Raw genomic sequence first — 22,310 nt, forward strand, 5'->3', positions numbered from 1 at the left:
CTGCTGTGTGAAGCACCCTGAGCTCTGAAGTTGTCCAAGACAAGTAGTGTTAGCTAGACAAAGCATTCCTGCTGCAGTTTCACCAAAAGAAATTGTCTGTCACCTTGCTGTGTGTTTACCCCAACAATGAGAAACTTGTTTCTTAAAAAGCAGAGAAGAGAAAATTGAAGACTCTTCAGGGTCTCACCGGCAGGAGCCCACTCAAAAGCAGAATGTTCTTTGTCACTGTTGCCCCAATCTTTTAATGTTCTTTTAAAAAAAAAAAGTTTTAGCTTAAATTTATAAAATTAACTCCTTCCCCCTTCCCTCTCTCCAACGCCACTGCTGGCACTGAGTCTGATGGTTTCTCAAGCAAGGTCAGTGGAAAATAGGAATGGATCAGACAGCAGTTTTGTGCTGAAGCATTTCTGTAATCATTGTGAGTTAGAGATTTTATTTTATTTTTTCAGTCCATATGAAAGGAGCTGGGTTACATCTCAAACGTCAAGCAAGTTTGCCTTGCTTCCCTCTTAACTTTCTGGGCTAATAAAGCTCCAGATGATGTTTCTTTGAAGTATTGTTTGAGCCATTATGCTGTCTGTGATTGGTGTCTGTCAAGCAGAAAAATACTGTCATGGTGGCATTATTGTTACCTTTAAATACAAGTCTTATGACAGGGCACTACAGAGTCACAGAAAGAAACATCAGGTGCCCTGTGTTGTCACCACTGTCCCCTCTGTCATCTGGCAGGGACAAGAGTGAAGATGAGGCCCTCTGTAAGTCTCATCCTGTATTTTATTTCTCTGCTTAGCCCTGTGAACTGTCTCCTGGCCTCAGACAGCTGGAAAAGCTCTGTCTAACACAGTTGGGTGTCTTTGTACACCACTGCCTCTTTTATAGGCTTCAGTAATTTACTCCCTAATTTGTTTCATGCTTTTTCTAGGTTTATAACAGATCATTTAGAGCTTTGACTTAAGTAAATACTAAGCTTAAATCTCTGTGGCCATTTTTTTGGTCACCTTAAAATATTTTAGATCTCTAAGATGGGTAAGAATTTGAACTCGAGTAAAGGTACCAGCCATACTTTTTTAAATAACTTTAAAATATACCCTCATGTCACAAGTGGTGGTCACACTCAGGAGGCTCATGGGGAAGAATAGCAACCCAGAGGTTTGAGGTTTGAGGCAAACCAGAGCTATGCAGTAAGTCTGGGCCAGCCTGAGCTGTATAGCAAGACTTCATCTCAAAGATGTAAAACATACTCTCATTGTATGTAATGCTTATAGCAATATTTTTCTCTAGAAGTAGGGCTATGACATTTCATGCATCTAAAATTTAAATTTATTTCTTAGGCAAACTTTTAAGAAATAGAACCTGCTTCCTGTGGTCATATAGAGCAGAATTATAAGACAGGTTGTGCTTTAAGATTTTATATAAGGAACAGATAACTGAGAAATGACAGCATTGCTCTATTCAAATATCCTAGTTGGAGGCTGGTGAGATGGCTCATGGTGAAGATACGTGCTGCTGAGCCTGATGACCTGAGTCTTATTCCTGGCACCCACGTGGTGGAAGTGGAGGTCCATCTCTAAAAAACAAAACAAAACTTTCCCACATTCATGTCTTTGGGGAAAGTTTTGGTGAGAGTTTGAGAGACATTTATAACATGGGCAGCAGCATGTTTCTTTTAGAAACATTTTGATGGGAGTCAAAAGCTAAGTCCCTGATGTTTAGCCTTAACTAACAAGAGCAGCATTGAGAAGAGATGTGTGGCTGACAGGGGAGAAGGAAACTTCTCCCACAGTGTCACGGTTAGTATAGGTTTTTCTTGTGCATGCGTGATAACCCAAAGAGCCTGATGGGGCCTTGGTACTCATGCGTTCATCGTAGAAGCTGTGAGAGGTGCAGCAGAGGGGCCATGGCTTGTGACTGTTCCGTCACTGAACACGAAAAGCTCCAGCACATAGTAATGGACCAAATCCTGACTCGGCCATTTACTGGCTACGTGCCCTGGATCGAATAACCCAGGGCACGCAGTTTTTGTTCAACTGAAAAATACAATTTACACATATTCTCATGTGCAACAAGATGCTTTGAGTTATGTGTACATTAAAAGTTGTATATTCCTTTGCATCAATTTTTTGTGGTCTATGTAGAGCACTCGAAATCTCTGAACTTTGGTTCTCTCCTTACAGAGTGGAGGTAATGAAAGGCACTATCTGAAATAGTTACAGAAGTTAAACTTAATAATTTTCAAAAATGTGTCTTTTGGGGGGGTGGGGGAGGGTTGTGATTCCCAAAGCCTCTGACCTCAGTTATGGGTATATAGGAATGGGAAGAAAGATCCCTGAACTATGGCAGAATGTTGGGAGCACTTCCACCTTCCCACCGGCTGCCTCCTGTCCACTCTAGGGTTTTCACGCTGCTCACAGCCCTCTAGTGTCTGGGAAGTAGGTCTGCACTGTCCTTTGAATGGTTTTCATTCTTCCTTTCATTCACATGGCTCCCCACCCCCCATCAGCTATTCCCTCAGGAATAGCTAAGAGAAGTGATCAGATCAAATTAGAATGTGCCCTAATGCTGTTTTTCTTACCAAAAAAAACCCACTTTTAACACAAATAAGGCTCTTGTAATGTTATTTTTGTTTTATTCCACACAACACAAGGACTCAAGGTGTTAATTAAATTTTTTTATACCTTACTGCGTTCAACTGAAAAACAAGAACCTTGACCACAGGACTTCCTCAAGCTTAATGCATTAAATGAATCTCGGAGAAGGCAGCAGTAGTGTGTGTGTTATGTTCCTCAAGCATGTTTGACCAGTTCCTCTTGGTGACTAAGGGCCAGTGTTCTAGGACACACAGTAAACAGTACAGGAAGTCAGACTTTGGGATGAGAAGTGGCAGGTACAACTAGGTTGATCCCATTCTCTGAAGACTTTAGCTCCATAATGGATATGGTTTGCTGGTGGCCACGCGCTGGGAAGGCTTTGCATCTCTCAGCCATCAGTGTATATTTACGGCCGGGAACATAGTGTGCAAGGCTCTGGGTCCCGCCCCTAGCATTGTAAAAAGAAAACGCAAAACAGATTTTTATGAGCTGGGACAACTTGTATGTTAATGAGGTTCTTTCTATAAATAATGCACTTGTAGTCTTAAAACATGAAACTATATTTTTCATCTGTTGGAAATGGATCACTTTCCAAATAACTAGAAAATATAATAATATTTGAAAACAGTAAATGTAAGTAGAAATAAAGACACTAAGCATCATGCCCTAATTTGGTTAACTGTTTGTTTCTTTTACTCTTTTATACCTGATGATTTTTTCTAAGGTTAGCGAAGACTTTTTTTCTGAATACTTATCAAACCTCTCATGTTAACACTATGATTTCTTTTTGTCTGTACTAGACTAATTTTAAGTTTGGAACATTTGTTTACATAGCCATTATCTGTGTAATATTATTTGCATACAGAGAAGACATTGGAATTTTCTGGAAGCCAACAGTCAGAGGTATAAGAAAAACGCAGCAAGGAAGAATATTATCTGGGCATGAAAGTTTAATGTCTTAGATTGCGTAGTAAAGTTATTTTGTGTTTTGACATTTGCATCCGTTAATTTCTGGTGATGCATAAAACATGCTTTTTAGAGCCCTTATACAATGAGAATCTTGTTGGGTCACTGCGGCCTTCCGTGGTATCCACGTACCACTCTCCATGTGTTAGCTAACGGGGGGGGGGGGTTTGTGGGGGACGCAAAGAGTAATTGTTTTGTGATTACCAACAGTGCATGAAGACATTCGTGTTGTATAAGGGAGCTTTCTTCACAGCTTAACTCAGTTCTTTTACTATATTTTCTTCTCTTTTTATTCCTTTCATTTCTGTTATTTTTAAAACTGCACCCAAGATGCCTTTGCAGCTTCTCCTGGGGAGGCCCCTGCAGCGTCCGAAGGGGCCGCCGCACCAGCTACCCCCACCCCAGTCGCTGCGGCTCTTGATGCATGCTCAGGAAATGGTGGGTTCACAGGAGCCAGTATGTCGTCTTTCTGTCCTGATGTGAAACCTGCATAGTTAGATGTGGCCATGTGTTTTTCTAATTTTATTTCATTATTAATGTAACCTTGTCATTCATCATAACTGAATAAATAATGCCAACCCTTAAAACATTAAGACAATGGTGTGCATACTTATCAAAATTGGCAATTCCTCAAGATTGACAATTTTTATCAATGCAAGTATGCTCTCTTAATGTTTTCCCCCCTCTAATGCATTCCTTTATGATATTGAGTTCAAATATATTGGCATGTTTTAATGAACTTTCAGAGCCACCAAATTCGTTAGATTGGGTAAGGGTACAAAAAATAATGACCCCTGGACCAAAACTGTAGGGTAATCTCACAGCATCCCACGAAATATTTCAGACTCAACTTGTAGTACCGATTGTACTTTCTTTTTCTTTCTTTCTTTAGAAAAACATCCAGATTACAGTTAAGATAGTAGTAATTAAACCCATGCGGTGGAGGCCTAGCTAGTATGTGATGTGTGTGAAGTGTCTTCTTACCTGTAGTTACGATTCTGTCTCTTGCTCTTTCCTCACTGATGCTGTGTGTGTCTCCACTTTTCCTTTCCAAAAGACCCCTTTGCCCCATCCGAAGGTAGTGCAGAGGCTGCTCCTGAGCTGGACCTCTTTGCCATGAAGCCGCCCGAGAGCAGCGCTCCTGTAGTCACCCCTACAGCTAGCACAGCCCCTCCAGTTCCCGCAACCGCTCCTTCTCCTGCTCCCACCGCTGTGGCAACCACTGCTGCCACCACCACCGCCGCCGCTGCCGCAGCCGCCACCACTGCCACCACCTCCGCTGCTGCCGCCACCGCCGCCGCCGCTCCTCCCGCTCTAGATATCTTTGGTGGTAATTTGTCATTGTTGTTACTGAATTTCTCCCACCTGGTGGCTTGAACCTCGTCCTGTGATGCACACAAGGCTCCCCTGCATGAAACCTGTAGTCAAGTGGTTCTCTAGAAACCATTGGCTACTTCACCCAGAGTTCCTCTAAGTGCTCGTCCAGAGAACTGTCAAGCGATGCTGTGACAGGCTTGACTTTTCAGACTTGAGTGAAGGCCTGTGTGTTCTTGGTCTTAGATTTGTTTGATTCTGCTCCTGAAGTTGCTGCAGCACCTAAGCCAGACGCGGCTCCTAGCATAGACCTGTTTGGCACAGGTAAAGCAAAGCAACCGTTTTCTTCAACTGTTTGCGTGGATGTGTCCTTGGTCAAGCCCTGTCCTTGGTCAAGCCCTGTCCTTGGTCAAGCCCTGTCCTTGGTCAAGCCCTGTCCTTGGTCAAGCCCTTTATAGTTGCCGTGATAATGCATTTGTTAGACGTGTGACTCTGATTTCACCTTTCTGCTACTTACTTGGTTTGGGTTTCTTTTACTTTTGGAAGATGCTTTCTCCTCTCCACCACGAGGGGCTTCTCCGGTGCCCGAGAGTTCTCTCACTGCTGACCTCTTATCTGGTGAGTGCATGGCCAAGGTCAAGCCTTCACAGCTGTCTCTGGAGGGCCGTGTGGGAGGCTCATGTCAGGGAAAGACAATCCAACACCTTATAGGTTCATCTTATGTGCTTTAAGACTCAGAGTTCACCTAAGAAAAGAATCCCATTCTTTACCAACTGGTAAGGGTTGATATTTCAAAACTAAGGTTGGGAAAGAAGCAATTCCATTTCCTACAAAATCCTCCAATATCGAAGGGTCTGTTTTCATTTGCTTTCCTTAACTGGTAAGATTTTTCCCACCGTCTTCCTGTAACTGTGAAATCTTGGGGCCGTTGCCGGGGCTCTGGGTTTCCCTGTGCTGACTGTGACTGGCGTGTTCCTCTGTTCTTCACTGCAGTGGACGCATTTGCAGCGCCATCTCCTGCAACCACTGCCTCTCCTGCAAAGGTGGAGTCCTCAGGGGTGATAGACCTTTTTGGGGGTGCGTATCTGTCCTCTACACTTGGCCATCTGGGCTTTTTTTTTTTTTCTGAGTGGACGCTCCTCTTTCATTCTGATTCGTTTTGCTGCTTTTGACTCTCATGTTGCTTTCGTTCCTTACATGTAAACTTCATTTGTACATAGCGTTTCCATTTCTTCTACCATCATCACCTTCATCCTCGTTCATCACAGCTTTCAATGCATGGCCTAACAAAAACCAGAGCATTTTTCATGTGAAGTCTTTGTGTTTAGCCTAATTTTTAATCACCTGATCAGAATTTCTCCTTACTATTTCCTCAAAGATCCTGACCTGCTGGTTACATGAACATTCCTAAGTTCTTTAAAGCAATGTAAACATGAAGTCGTTAATTCAGAATTAAAAATAAGCCAGTCAGATGTCAATATACACAGTATATTGAATTTGATGTTTTTAAAGAAACCTTTTCGGAGAACTTGGAGATGATGTTCTGGTTTAAATGTATTCTCTTCTCTTCTTTATGCAGTATTTAAAAACAGAAAGATATACTGATTGTATCAGTTGACAAATCTAAAGTTCTTTGTTAGCAGGAAAGGTCTGAAATGAATCATGAGTACCCATAAAAGTGAGTGTCTTTGGGCTAAAATATCGTCTTTGCAAACTGAATCCATATTTATTATCTACTGTCACTGGAACATCCTGGTACCTGCTCGTATACTAGATATATGAGGGTACACAGAAGTCACAGCTGTTGACCCCCTAAAGGTGCCCAGACTTAACCCAGACATGTAGGTACAGGGAGAGCTGCTGCTGCAGCAGCTGCTTCATCGGGCACATTAAATGTTTAGAAGCTCACATGGGAGATGAGATTCTCTTTTACCTTTGTTTAAAACGTTTAAAAATCTCAATCCTGTTTTTGATAAATGATGAAATTTAGTTTGAAACATTTGTTCCCTTTAAAAAGTTTATCTCTTAATCTTACAATGAGGCGCTAATTCTTAGCCATTCTAGAACTCTCCTGAGAGGAGCATTGTGGCACACGCCTGCAAACCCTGCTCTTGGGGAGGCTCCCAGAGCAAACACGAGCTATATATTAACACTCTTGCCTGAGAATATAAATTAAAACAGCCTGATTAGAGCATGGTATAGCTCAGCTAGTCATTTTACGGAGCTGTAGGAGGCAGGCTCACCATACAGAATGTCATGTCTGTGCATGTCTCTGGTTGGTTACTCACTGTTTGACCTTCTCACTTTCTTGCTGCATGACGGATAACGGATAGATGCGTTTGGAAGTAGTGCTTCTGAAACCCAGCCAGCACCACAGGCTGTTTCTAGTTCATCAGCATCGGCAGATCTACTAGCTGGTAACTGTTTCCATTAAAATGGCATTTTGTAAAAGTTAAGTTTGGATATAGTTTGTAAGTAATAGATACTACATGAATTGCAAAGTCTATCTTTGAATTTTCCTCTCAAGGCCTGAAATTAAAGGATATGGCATTAAATAATGGAAGTTTATTAGTCTCAAACCCACAGTTTTGTGTCTGTTAAGCCACCCATGTTGATACTTCCAGTCTTACTCTAAATTATGTTTGTTTTTAATTTGCCAAAAAGGTAATATGCTTTGTATACCAATTCTGTCATAGAATGACTACTCATATTACTTGGAAGGAATCTGTGGTAAACTATACTGTGATATTTGACAGTGGATTTTGTAATGTGTGAATTACCATAGAAGAAACCGTTATAGATATCTCCTGTTTCATTGAAATGTTGTGACACGTGTCATGGACTTTTTGAAAAGCTGATTATTTTTCTTTCTGAAAACACACACCCTTCTAGGAAACAGATGGGTACAGTTTACAGGTATCACTGCTCATTGCTAAGGTAATAGGGACTGATTAAAAGAACAGTTCAAGGACTCGGATACCGTTAAAGTGAACCATGAGTCTTCTTTTGGGTGGAGACAACATCAGACTCAGAACGTGGCCAGTCGGAAGACCCCAGCGGAAGGCTGAGCCCCAGCTTAGCTGAGGAGCTCACACAGCATGCTGACCTCACTTGGCTTCTGCTTGAGGGCAGCACAGCAGTGGTCTGGCAGGGGCCTCTTGACACTCAGGTGCGGTTTTCAGTGTACCCCAGGGGATGAAGTTTGGTCCTCCGGGTTAATGTGAGTGGCCCAAGCATAAGGAAGCCCCCCATCTAGAATTCCTTTGTTTGAAAACCCCAGCATCCACAGCGGCCGTAAGGAGTGACCAACTGGTTTTGACCAAGTGTAGCCATGTTCACAACTAAAAGCAGTGTAAGCAGGGTCTCCTCACCAGGAGGAGTACTAAACACGTCAGCGTTCTGGGACATGTGATGAGTGACGGTGGGTCCTATGGAGCTCCCCCACCCCCATCATCAGTGCTGGAGTTTCCCTTGTGGTCACATCTTTTCCCCAGGAACAGAAGGAGACAGAGGCAGCCCCCACTGTTCACATCCCTTCAATCAGTAGTTCTGTCTGGTGGCTTCTGTCTCTCCAGCAAGGGTAGTTTTGCATCCTCTCTGGCTACTTGACCCAATATGATACTTTGTTTGATTTGCCAACTCCTGTCCCAGTGACTGCTACAAAGAACCAGAGCCACACTTTGATGTTGCTTTGTTGTCTGGAAGCTTAACTGTAGCATGAGGTGTGTGCTTGACACCACCCACCACTGTTGACTGGAGACAAAGCCTGCCAGCTTGCCTGGCTTTCCTCTCAGCCCTGATGCATTTCACAGCAACTTCAACTTGGCCAGACACTTTCAACCTCTTACTAAACCAGCACATTCGGGTTTTTTAATCTGCAGTAAGATTTTAACAGGCCACAGAAATAGCATCGTTTCCAGGCGCCTTGGTGAAAACGATCCTGCTGGTTTTTAAATGAGATAATTGATTATAAATCTTTGGCTTTGAAGTTATGGCTAAAATCAAGTGTGCTCACTATCTGAAGAATTCTAAGAAGCCTTTCTTGGACATCTGCTGACCTGCCATTGCCCATGTCTGTCATAGAAACTGTTCAGGCTCACTAAGGAGGCTGGCCACAAGGCCACACTGTCTACTCCAGGGTTTTTAGTCTGCTGTGCCTCACTGAGCCCTCCAAGGCCACAACCTGAGATACTGTTTCCACAAGAGTCTAGAACATTAGGACCTAGAGCAGAGCCAGGGATCTTGGGATAAGAAAGCATCCCCATTTGTTGTCAAGTCAGAGGCTGGTGATAGAACCAAGAGTTTTGAGCCTAGGGGACCCCACAGGATCTGTGGCTTCCCTGGAGAGCTAAGGATCATAGCTACAGAGAGATATGTTCTCAAAAGGCTCACTTTGGGTCATGTCACACACACACACACACATACAAGCTTAAATTATTCAGTTGACCTGTCCAGTCCAAAATCTTACTAAAGTGAGGTAGGAAGGAGATTAGTGACAAGCCTTCCAACGTCTGTGCACTTTTAAACATGTCGTTGATTCTACTCTTCCATTCCCTCCACTACCTTTTCCTGTGACTCTTCAGTAAGAAAAATAATCACACAAACTTTCATGTTTCTCTGGGCTGCCTATTTAAGTAAATTACTGTTTAATGCAAATAAGTTTGCATGGGTTTTACGATCAGCTTTGCATCAAAACATTTCCTGTAGGTGAGCGCAGTGGCGCACTCCTGTGATCCCAGCACTGGGAAAGGCAGGGACAGGCGGATCTCTGTGAGTTCAAGGCCAGTCTGGTCTACAAAGCCAAGGTTACACACAGAGAAACCCTGTCTCAGAAAAAAAAAAAAAAAAATTCTGTAAGTTACTTTGGTCATGAGAGATCTGATTTTTTTTTTTTAGCCTGGCCAGCTTTTCACTCATTATCCTGATACAAGGAAATTTAAATTACATTTTTTATTTTTTCTAAAATTTAATTTGAGAGGCCAGCTTCTCCCTGTTTAATTACAGAAAAACATTTTTTATGATTAGTTCATATAAAACGGAACAAACATTGGGACACAGCATTACGGCTGTTTGCAGAGCTTAGCACTTTGGTTTGACATGTGTATATGTCTGTGTAGAGCCATAGCTACCAGGCCCATCACCCATATAAATAAAGAACTTTAAAAAAATTAACAAATGAGGTGGGTATGGTGGAGCATATGAGCAATTTCAGCACTCAGGAAGCAGAAACAGGTTTGCAAACTAGTTTGAGGCCAGCCTGCTCTATACAGATGGTGCGCAGGGCTGCGTGGTCAAGAACTGTCTTAAACACACACACAAATGTGTCTAGTAAAAGATACATATCCACAGCTATGATCAGGTTAATATTCAGATTGAAACCACAAAAAAAATTGCATTTTGTGAGGAATTTTCTAGTCATATATTCTTTGTTATAATAAAACTATTTTATAAAGAAACAAGAAAGATGATGAGCATGTACCATGACAGGCAGATTAGACTATGCAGAAGAAATCTTGGCCACTGGGCTGAGGCAACTTGCCTCATATCAACTAAGGTTTCTTTCTGTGTGGCCCTGGGGACCAAACTCACAGCTTTGTTCTTGCTAGTTCTTTAAAGGAGTAAGTTTACATGTAAGTCAAAGACAGTAACTAAATGGTGGTTTAATGCTGAAATTATTTTTAAAGACTTTAGGCCAACTGCTAAAAATAACTTTAAAAACAAAAAAAGGTACTGAAATTTTATATGTATTATAAAACCAGAAAACAAAAAAAAACCTAAATAAAACAAGTAAATTCTTTTAGATTGTTACATAAAAGCCAGTTATTTTCACTCAAATTAAGATCTAGACTTATGAAATAATAATCAATTCCATCACCAAAATGTTAATGACATAACACTTTCATCTTTATCTCCTATCATTTTCAGTGTTTCTCAACCTTCGTAATGCTGCTGCCCTCTAATACAGTTCATGTTGCGATGACCCCAACCATAAAATTATTTTCATTGCTACTTCAAACTGTACTTTTGCTACTGTTACGAATCATAACATAAATATTTTTAGAGAAAGAGGCTTACCAAAGGGGTCATGACCCACAGGTTGAGAACCACTGATTTAGGTAAAACTCTTAAATTGGTTGGTTCACCCAGGATAGTGAAACTAAAGAAAACAGCCAGAGTAATGGCTCTGACCGCAAGCGTTCTCATGGGTTGCACCTCATTGGGCTGCTCTGAGGAAATAAATAAATTCATATGTATTTTATATGGGCCACATACAACAAGAAGACTGCTGTGAATACAGATATTCATATTTTATATTTTAAAGTTATTTTTTTAAATCTTACGGTTATTTTTAAAACACGAGGAAGGTTTTCTGTTTCCATTTCTGGAGGGGAGTTAACGCAGTCGCACCATCCCGGTATAAACTTTGTAGATGCCATCATTTTTCCACGGCGAAAGGTTGGATAAGCCTATGGTAGACACTGACAGTTTTGCAGGATCTAGTGATCAAATGAGGGCGATGCATGTGACACAAATGGGTCCGCTCAGAGCAGAGTGCTCAGAACAGTGGCTCGCCCTGAGGGTGCCTCACCCCACTGTTGTCACGGTCCGCCTCTGTAGAATAGGCATTAAAGAATGGAGCACTGGCACTAACGAATGGGAGCACTGTTGTTTATCCACCTATGCCAGTGATCTTAGCTTTGAAGGAAGCACATCCGTGCTCAGCCAGTAAGCCCTGCGTGAACACACACAAACACACATTTTTCCCTTTCTGTGGCATCTACCGGGCAGTTTGACTTTCCACAGTCACTTCCAGCTTTGGACTGAGGTGAAACAGATGAACCTGTGGTACTTTCAAACCACTGTTATTATGACTCTAGAATGTTTTTTTCCTGGGTGAGATTTTAAGAAGCTGAGTCAAGGGCAGCCATCTCCAGTTGCATCTGTAACTTAAGAATTAGGCCAGGTAACGGTTACCTAAATACCAACCTGAGGTGATTTATAGGGATAACATGACGTGAATATTATTGCTTACTGTTGAAAAGAATACCAAAGTTTAATAGAAATTACTTTACAGAAGATAAATTGGTTTTGTAAGTTGCAATGTTAATACATGTCTGTATTTTTGGAAGCTATTTGTGAAAAAGAATGATATGGCTAAATTTGGAGAAAAAAAAACATATCCAACAAGTTGGTTATAAAAAAAAAACCCTCTAACCCTAGTGGTTCATGCCTTTAATCCCAGTACTCAAGAGGCAGGGGCAGGCAGATCTCTGCCAGTTGGTCAATACAGTCTATATAGTGAGTTCCAGGTTTATCCTGGCCTACGTAGTGAGACTATAAGCCTTTTATAAGAGAAAATTACCTAGTGTCTTACTAAGCAATCACCAGTCACCTCCTTGCAGATTTGCATGTCTTTATATAGAAGCAACACATGTTCACCCTAGACTTTTGTTTCTGTTGCTTGAGAGACGTGATCTGCCTCTGGAATCCAAAGAATAAATATTGAATTTGATATCTGAGTAATTTACCATAATCTTTTATAAGTTCTTATCCTTCACTCAGTAAACATTAACTTCCTGGTTTGGACACTGTGGTAATATTACTAGAAAAGACAGGAGGAAAAGGCACGCAGCTCCTGAACCTAGCAAACATCTCTGGAGTTAGAACTTGGGGAGCGTAGGGATGAAGGCACGCTGGGAGTGGACTGGAGTGTGTTCCACGTGCTGAGGACAGCGGCGTGCACGGAGGGCGGAGCGTGGCCAGCAGCACCGGGTAGCCACACACGTCATGGAATCCCTTCCAGAGGCCCGTGATGACAGGAGCTGTGAGCTTGGCTACAGTCTTGTTTGCAGGAACGGGGAACATTCACAATCGGAGCCAGACAGTGCTGGCTGCTCTACAGAGGGATCTGAAAGTGATAGGGCACCAGAGAAAGCCTTCATAGAAGTATGTCAGCGTTGTCTGCTCAGTGCGACCTCCCTGGCTGTGCTGCAAGGAGAAGCCCGGAAGGGATACACACCAAAGGGGACATTTCTCCCCATGACTTAACCTGAAAACAGAGATGAGTGCCAGCCTACCCTCTGTGGCGCCTTGGGGCGAAAAACGTGTGAAAGCTAAGGATTTTATGCCCATTTAAAAAAAAAAATTCATTCATTACTGAGCCACTGTGCACAACTAAGTATGTTCTGTTATTGTAAAGTTTCAATGTGATGGAGACTGGTCTGAATTCTAACCCTTCTTTGCTTTATGTATGTCGTCATAGCAGATCCCGATACCACAGGTTCCAATAAGGAACCATGTATGTTGTACTGAGGTGTTTTAAGTGTTACCTTGCTTCTGGTTAGATTGGGTCTGTCATTCGTACATGATACTTGAGAAGGTTTTTGCAAAACGAGCCTCCTGGTTTTACAAATTGCTAATCATACAGCCATTCCTCTCCAGTTTTCTGACTGTTTTTATGGCCTTTCCCCCACCTTCAGCTGACTTTCTTCTGGGACCTTTTTTTTTTTTTCATCAGGATTTGGGGGTTCTTTCATGGCCCCATCTACAACACCTGTGACTCCAGCTCAGAATAACCTGCTGCAGCCCAATTTCGAGGCAGCTTTTGGAACAACGCCTTCAACTTCAAGCAGCAGCTCCTTTGACCCATCAGGTGAGGCATTGGTGGTTCGAACACTCTTCCTTATAGCATCTACTTCCCAAGGTTAGCGTGATAGTAGGAACCTTACAGGCAGATATTGTTAAACCTGGTTGGTGGCTCTCTTTCCATAATTCGAATCAAAATTTCCAAGACATGTTTGGTAGCTGTAAAAATAATCTCCTGTCCTTTCTGTTTCTGTTTTTTTGAACCTTAGCAGAAATCTTACCACACCCACCATCTGTTTCGCACGATCTCACATGCACATGGTTTAGCGGTGGCAAAGGGAGGACAAACACTGTGTAGTGAATCTTTGGACAGTGTCTGGGTGCGAGGACCCCCCTCCCCGGCACACTCCCGCTCCTGCCGTTGCTTGCACCCTCTGAAGCTTGCATGGCCCCTGGTTTTATGAGGTTGAGTCACAGATACTACCTTTGCTTCTAACCTTTCATCACTGCTGTCATTCTGTTTGTATTCTCTTCCATTCTACTCTTCTCATGCTGGGTCCTTCCTACAAATTTTCAATTGGTGAGTTTTTTTTGGCGATTAAATGTGATTCAGAAACACCCTAAATATATCCCCTGCCTGACAATCTGGTTGCTTCTATTGCCAGTGCTGACTTGAATGCTGTGTTCCCCACCTTAGAATGACTGTGTACTAGTGTTCATGGTAGAATTACATAGTTTCTTATAAGAGTGTAACAAGCCCAACGTTTTTATGTAAATAAGATACTAGCAATATCTTGTGGAAATTTCAGGCCTGTGTTTTGAATAGTCTTTCTGTATCCTAGGAACTGAACAAGTGGTATTTGTCATCTGGAGATCAGGGCACCAGTGGTAGCTCTTGAGTTCTATCCTGAAAATCCTGTCTAATTTAAACATGTCTGTAAAGTATGACCCAAACGTTGCCACAAAAAAGGGAAAACCAAAATTAACTTCCCCTAAAATATGATTAAGTGTCTCTCAGATACATATTCCTAGATGCTGACATCACCATTTATTTTTATGCTGATTTCATTGGACACTAGGGAGTTACATCTCTTCTCAGTTACAAATTGCTTTCAAAGTAAGCATCTTTAAAAAAAAATAAAGTAATCATCTTAGATTTCCCTGGGTAAATCATTTACAGTTTATTACATACCACTACCGTTTAGAATAAAAAGTGCAAATAAAATAAGCATCTTAAGATTTCTCTGGGTAAATCATTTACAGTTTACTATACATCACCGCCATTTAGAACAAAAATGCTTAGTGGTTGTTTTTAATTAGACTAACAATGGCTACCACTTATTGAGTGCCTATACAGAGGAAGCATTGTAATAAACATTTAGAAAGATATTTCCTCACTTGGTCCTTAGAGTGAAGGCATGTATATGTGTGCATATATATATATATATATATATACACACACACACACACACACACACACACACACACATATATTTGGTGCTGTTCCCATTTTCAGATGAGAAAATGGAAGTGTCAGTTTCCCGATATACAGAGCTAGTAAGGGGTGTGTCTGAGTCACAGCCTGGCTCTTTCTTTCACACTATGCAGCCCTCCTCCCCGTCTTTCTCCATGCTCATTAGTGTTTCCATGGATTTTGAGTAGGCATAAGTAGACGTGTTCTTTTTGGTGTTCATAGTCACAAATTATATGAATTATGTTGTTTCTTTTACAAGAATGTATTTTCATGTGTTTCCATGGTTTCATTAAAGACTGTCCTTTGCATTCTATCTTTCTCCACCTCTTTTATTTTTTCAAATTTCCTGAACTTGATCTGTTTGATTTCCAGTGTTTGATGGTTTAGGTGATCTTCTGATGCCAACCATGGCACCATCTGGGCAGCCTGCACCTGTTTCAATGGTCCCACCCAGTCCTGCAATGGCAGCCAGCAAAGGCCTTGGAAGTGACCTTGACTCATCTCTGGCCAGCTTAGTAGGCAGTGAGTAGTCTAGTTTTATTTGCTTGAAGCATATGTGAATTAGATTCTTTTTTCTTTGTATCTTTTCACGTTTGTCTCTGGTTTTAAAGAGGGGCTCCAAATAGCATTTCACCCAGAGCCTTTCTTTAGAAAGTAAGCACTTGATATTCCATTGTCTTGCAAAAATACCCACGTCACTTTTAGTCTAAATAACCAAAAAAAAAAAAAAAGGGCAATTAAGGAGCACACACTGGCATATACAAGTAATATATAAAGGCATTTCTTGTAAGTATGTAACCATGTGAAAATACAGTTACACTAGGTGCGGCATATTTATAGTAGCTGAGTTTGTTTTTTTCTTAATGAGTACTTAGTGATCAGGAGGTATTCTTCCAGGCATTAGAGATGATTTGGTGAACACAATAGGTAAAATTTCTATTCTTATGGCTCTCACAAAGGGCCGAGACAGAACAGTGAAAAGTTCATAAACTAAATAAATTCTGCTTTATGTTACATCGAGAGGGCCAAGTAGGAGCAAGCCTTGCCAAAGTAAAGAGTGAGCTTCGTAGCTGTCAGAAGAACGTATGGAAACCTGGAGATTAAAGCTGGATGTGAGGAGAGGGACAGTTACTGTGGACACTGGTTTTGCTTTAACTCTGAATTTTATTTTCCACCAAGGCATATGGGTTTGCCTTTGTGGATGGATGTCTGACAATATTAGACAATAACGAAAGCTTAGCAGTCCACACTTCCCTGTGCCTCTTCCCATGAACATTTCATTTACATTCTTGTGCTTGACCTGAGCATCCATAAAACTGCCTTTGTGACTCCCTGGAGACCTTGCATAATTATTTCTTTTCCTCAACAACTGTCTCGATGATGGTTTTGGCGAGTGCGCAATGTGCTACCTAACTCGCATGTCCAGCACACTGCCTTCATAGTCAACCACCTGTGACCATTATGTCAGCTAAGAAAAAAGCTCACCCACTAGAGGAATAACTGAGACATCCTGAAAACTGTAAATGAATCTGAAGGAGTAATTGGTGTTCTAGTTTCAAACTTGTGCAAAGCTACAGAAACTGAGACAAATGCTCTGACATAATCATGAGCCATGCTGCAGACAGAGTACAAGGAAGATTCTGGAAACAAGCCTTCTGCTATCAGGTCAGTGTTGACAGTGGGGCAAGACCGTTCAGTACGGGAAAAGACAATCTTTAGAAGCATTTCTGGAGCTGAAGAGCTGGTTCGTTGGTTAAGGGTGCTTCCTGATCCTGTAGAAGACCTGACTTCTTTTCCCAGTACCTACACCAAGCGGCTTGCAACTGCTGCAGCTCCAGCTCCAGGGCCTCTGACGTCTTCAAAGCCTTGTCCCAGAACAATGGGAGAGGCTCAGAGAAAAAGAATAACTTCTTTACAGCATCAAAAAAAGCAACTCAAAGTGAATAAATAGTAAATAAAACTATCAGGCTCTCAGAAGAGAACTTAATAGTAAATCTTAGTGATCTTGGGTTAGGTGATGTCCTTTAAACACAGTTCCTGAAACACCAGCCACAAAGGGCCCTGAAGACATGGCTTAGTGGTTTAGAGCTCTTGTAGCTCTTGCAGTAGAACAGAGTTGAGTTCCCAGCATGCATTTGGCAACTCAAAATAATCCATAGCCCTAGCTCCAGTGGATCTGATTTCCTCTTAGGACCTCTGCAAGTACCAGGCACATTTGTATGTACACATGTGCACATACAAACAAGGAAGCAGGACACTAATACACATACAATTCAAAAGTCTAAAAAATTTTTAAGTAAAAAGGCAGCTTCAGAAGGAAAATGTTCCTAATCACAAATTCTTACAAGGAACTTCCATCCAGAATGTACAAATAACTTCTGAAAATCAACAATAGGAGTAGGCTTAGAAACTGGAAAAGGACTTGAAGCGATCTCTCAGGACAAAGATACATGAATAGCTATTAAATATGTGGAAAAATCTTGAACATCAAGTTAGTGCCAATGAGAGCCACAGTGACAGACCACTTCCCATCCAGAAGGATGGCTATAAAGAAGAAAGCAGATTGGAACACATGTTGGTGAAGATGTGGGCCACTGAAGCATTCAGACGCTGCTGACGGGATTGTAACACGTATGACTACTGTGGAAAGAAGTGTGGCAGGTCCTTGGCATGATAACAGAGAAAACCATACCTTTCGGCAGTTCTACCTTGAGGCACATGGAGTAAATGAGGATGTATGTCTGCACAAAAGCATGTACAGACGTTCTTAGAATTATCATTTATAAAGGCCTCGTGGTGGAAACAGTCATATGATTCACTAGTTAATGAAAAGTGGTATGTGTATACATATATATGTACATTATAAATATGTATATTATATATAAATATATAGTAGTTCACTTTCATAATTATTATTTATAATAAACTATTAGTTGGACTGAAAAAGTGATATACTGGCGCATATGACAACATGATATATGCCATGAATATATAAGGCTAAGTGAAAGATTTAGTCCTGTACAAAGACCACACACATACAATAAAGGTCTGAAATGTATAGGCTAGGCAATTTAAAGAGCCAGGGACTAGATTAGAGGCTGTAGGGTCTTAGGTAAGTAGGAAGGAAAAGGAATAGCTGCTAACAGGCACAAGATTTCAATTGTGACAACAAAAATGTGCCACAAATGGTAACTGTATACACACTGTGAGGACGGACTTTCTGGTGTGTAAATTGAGTCTCACAAAAGGTGTTTTAAATACACTTCCCAGTGATAGCACAACCTCCCACGGAGATAGCACTGCAGACCTGTCCACTCAAACTTGTCCATTCTCTTCATGCCAATAGTAAGCCTCTTGGATGCTACTCACTCAAGGCCTTCTTCCCAAGAGGCCTCATCCGCAGCCAGGCCCACACCTCCTCATAGCATTCCCAGCTGCCACAAAGGGATTCGTGCATGCATGTGCGTGGAGCGCCTGCCTATTTTTGCCTCTTCACATGATCAGTATAAATATTTGGTTGGCTTTGTAACTACTCGCTGTAGAGATTAAATTGTGTAATCTAATTGAAAATAAGCTTTTTAGAAGTGAGACTTCCCTGTCTTCCAAAAATAAAGATGACTAGCCAGGAGTGGTAGCACATACCTATCTATGAGCTCAGCTATTTGGAAGGCTGAAGCAAGAGGAATTCTTGAAACCTAAGAGGCTATCCTGGGGCAACAACAAAATACAGTCTTTTTAAAAGTGATCAAAATTATGTGTAACGATTTCTGTATTTGCTTTAGTTAATATGTGTAGCCTACTTCGTAATGCTAAGAAACTAAATGTGAGGAATATATATAAAAATCATCATGTAACAAATCGGCTACACAGCTGACTGGGGGCTTTGTGCTGGCTGCTCCCACAGCCTGGAGAGCTCAGCTTTGGGAAAGCCTCACCTTCTCCAGGAGGCCTTCTCCCCCCGCCCCCTGTCTGCCTTCTCACCCTCATTCTCCCCTCCTAGCATCCTTTATTATTGACTTCTGCTACATCCTCATTTCTCACCTGAGTCACCATTAGAGTGCAGGTTCCTTCAGGGTGGGGCTTTCTGAAGGCTAGAATAATGCCTGATTCAGCTAAGGGTCAGTACATCTTGGCCAGGTTGGTAAACAAAGTGCAGTGGGGTGGGGGTGAATGTAGGGGAGATGGGGATGATTAGACCAGGTAGCCCCAAGATCACTAGTGGGGCTCCCAGGGCCCCACACATGGTTCAGCTAACATCTGATCTCCACCACAGCAGGGAGAGAAGGGCACACAGCTGGGTGAGATGTTCCAGCCCAAGGAAGCCCCTTAGGGTGTCACCAGACAGGTGTTTCCTTGATGGTGTGGTACACACTGCCTGGCACCTAACCAAGGTCTGGACTTGCAGAAGGAAGGCGGTAGTTAGCTAATCAGCAGTGCTGGTGTAAACCGTCTGGGCACGGTGAGCCGGTTAGTCATTTAGTCGTTATCAGCTGTCATTAGAGACAGCTTTGTATCACGGAAATAACTGTCGGCTGGTCAAATTCCCAGACCCTGAGCCTAACAGGGCTTTTTCAGATAGCAATCCCAGACCTTCCAGGCAAGTCCATACTAAACATGATCCTTAAGTCTGTTGTGAAGTAGAAGAAAACTAAAAATTCCAGCTTTGTTTACTAGCACAGTTTCTTTTTCATCCAACTGGATACAGTCACTGCTAGGCAACAATGTAGAACTTTTCTAGGCCTGTGAGTCCTGGATTTCTCAAGAACTGTTATATTTAAGCTGAATATAAAGATTTAAATTCTTTTTCTTTTATCCACTTTTAGATCTTGGAATTTCTGGTACCACATCAAAAAAGTAAGTGTTTTTCAATTTAATCTGCTCTTCTTTTGACAATGTGTTTGTGTGTGTTTATTCAAGACTGTCAAACATTTCATTCACTGAAGTATGTTAGTTCCCTCCTCCCCCCCCCCACAAGTTTTCACTCTGTATCCTAATTTCAGCTATCCTGAAATTAGCTCCATAGACCAGGCTGGCCTCGAACTCACAAAGATCCACCTTCCTCTGCCTCCCGAGTGCTGAGATTAAAAGTGTACACTGCCACCACCACCCCATAATTCCCAGTTTTAAGCTAGGTAATTTGAGTTGTGTGTTTGTTTTTTGTTTGTTTCAACCTATATTTTTTGTTCTTAGTCTATTGAAATCTCCAAGTTATTGCTCTGCTTTGAAAAGGAAAACTCTATTTGAGGCTAGGATTGCCACTGTTACCTCTGGAAATGTTTTAAGGTGGAATTTTGAGTGTTTAGTTAGTTGGTTTTTTGAGACAGGGTTTTTCACTGTGTAGTTTTGAGTATTTTAATTGCTTTAAGTTTGAGATCTAGCACAGTAATTTCTGGCTAATACAGATTTTAAGATGTCTTTTCTGGGCCACAAGAATGATAAACATCATATCCTCTTCTCAGATGTATGTTTTGTGTTTGAAACTGGGATGCATGTTACAGCTATACGATTACAAGTCACATTTTAGGCATGATACAGTTGTGTGAAACCCTCTCTTGAACCATTTAAGAATGAGAAAAGACTGTCATCAGTGCATTTTACATTCAAGAAGATAGAGGGCTGGAGAGAGAGCTCAGTGGTTAAGAGCAAAGATTATTCTAATAGAAGATGTGAGTTCTGGTCCCAGCATCCATGTCACATAGCTCACAACTCCCTATAACCCCCAACTCCAGGGAATCCGACACCTCTGGCCTCCAGTACATGTGTATACCCACACACAGAAATGTATACATTAACTAAAAATGACAAGTAATTCAACAAGATATGTGTCCAGACTGATGATGTATTATTTGGAGTTTTAATTATGCATAAAGAATTTAGTTGGATTTTTCTGTCATATTTTTCTGTTGTAAGTAACATAAAATTCCTATTGTTGCTGAATCCAAAACTCTTACTTGTTTTATTTCGAATTCGAATGTTTTTATTTGCTGTCATAAAAACACAGTATGGTAAGACTCCTCTGCAAATTTAATTTATACTCTTTATCATTACCGGGTTCAAACAGACGACTCCTAAACCCAGGTAAAAGAGTCCAAGAAGCCACCTGCCATTTTTTTTCTTCTCAGTGTTGTGATCTGTTTGTTTTTTGCGCCTTCCCTCTAGGGGAGATCTCCAGTGGAATGCTGGGGAGAAAAAGTTGACTGGTGGAGCCAACTGGCAACCAAAAGTCACTCCAGCCACATGGGCAGCGGGCGTTCCACCGGTACGTGACGTCAAGGCCAGGGTGGTGTGGGCAGGTTGCCAGCTTTCAAGTATACAGAGCAAGTGCGTTCTGCCTGGCTTGACTGTTCACGTTTGTACACTCTGTTCACGCTGAAGTGACATAAACAAGATGCAAAATTGAGTAAAATGCAAAGTCCATTAACTTTGCAGGGAATAATGATTGCAATCTATGTTCGAATACCTTGTGAGTGCATAAAACAGTTAATGATAGTATTTATGTTTCTGATTTATTTGTAAAATTGCAGAAACGATTTTCCAGCACATTGCCTGTCGTGGCTTATAATATCATTTTATCATACTTCTTGCCAAAATCTCCTGATGGTCTTAAGTAGGTAATGAAAATAAAAGGATGGTTAATGTGCTCACTAGTTTTGTCAACTACAGTCTTTTTTTAAAAGATAGAATTGCAGTTGACAAAATGCCCTCACAAGACCAAAACGTGGTGCATTTTCTTGGTTGCTGATTTATATGGGAAGGGCCAGGTGCACAGTGCTACTTCTGGGCTAGTGGTCCTCAGTGGTATGGGAAAGCAGGCTGAGCAAGCCACGAGAGCAAGCTGATGAGCAGCACCCCTCCATGGCCTCCTCATCAGTTCCTGCCCTGACTTCACTTCAGGTTGGACCATCAGCTGTAAACTTTCCTCCCCAAGTTGCTTTTTGTCGTAGGGTTTATCATGGCAATTGGAACCTAACCAAGATGGGTCATTGTTTTTTATTGTGTGAGATTTTATTTTAAGACCATATTTTTTCAGCCCACCAATTTTAAACTTGAAACAAGACCATCATCCTTTCTGTAAGGTTTAAAAGATACTCGTGTTTATATTTTAAATCCCTGTATCTTTCATTCTTTAACAAAACTAAGTAAGCAGCTTTTCTCAAGCCCGCTTGGAGTTTTCCACCCTTGGGGACACCCCTACCTTTCAAAGTCTGTTGCTCCAATGTCTAACCCTCTGCTACATATCAGAGGATAGAATGATGGAAGAGCAGGCTCACTGAGGTCCAGCTCTTTCATGGTGTGGTTTGGGCAGAGAGGGGGTTAAGAAGCTGCAAGCCCTTGAGAATGATCAACACTGCAAAAGTATACCTCAGACCACTCTTATGGGG

The 22,310-nt window shown here is 41.6% G+C and overlaps 1 protein-coding gene across 15 annotated transcripts in view; it reads left to right on the plus strand.

Moving 5' to 3' along the window:
- The window catches only part of Snap91 (synaptosome associated protein 91), a 111,862-nt gene that overhangs the window by 80,288 nt on the left and 9,264 nt on the right, over positions 1 to 22,310 (plus strand). For 9 of the 15 annotated variants that reach the window (XM_060384645.1, XM_021639671.2, XM_060384650.1 and 6 more), the window contains 10 exons: positions 3,885 to 3,992; positions 4,612 to 4,884; positions 5,115 to 5,192; positions 5,415 to 5,486; positions 5,862 to 5,945; positions 7,202 to 7,285; positions 13,387 to 13,521; positions 15,301 to 15,450; positions 19,752 to 19,782; positions 21,088 to 21,187. In XM_060384645.1, the coding sequence (XP_060240628.1) occupies positions 3,885 to 3,992; positions 4,612 to 4,884; positions 5,115 to 5,192; positions 5,415 to 5,486; positions 5,862 to 5,945; positions 7,202 to 7,285; positions 13,387 to 13,521; positions 15,301 to 15,450; positions 19,752 to 19,782; positions 21,088 to 21,187 (1,115 nt within the window). The remainder of the gene's footprint in view (positions 1 to 3,884; positions 3,993 to 4,611; positions 4,885 to 5,114; positions 5,193 to 5,414; positions 5,487 to 5,861; positions 5,946 to 7,201; positions 7,286 to 13,386; positions 13,522 to 15,300; positions 15,451 to 19,751; positions 19,783 to 21,087; positions 21,188 to 22,310) is intronic. The other 6 variants (XM_060384648.1, XM_060384653.1, XM_060384657.1 and 3 more) reach the window with 4 other exon arrangements.

This window comes from Meriones unguiculatus, chromosome 6, assembly GCF_030254825.1.
Source record: "Meriones unguiculatus strain TT.TT164.6M chromosome 6, Bangor_MerUng_6.1, whole genome shotgun sequence".
In the NCBI taxonomy this organism is placed as follows: Eukaryota; Metazoa; Chordata; class Mammalia; order Rodentia; family Muridae; genus Meriones; species Meriones unguiculatus.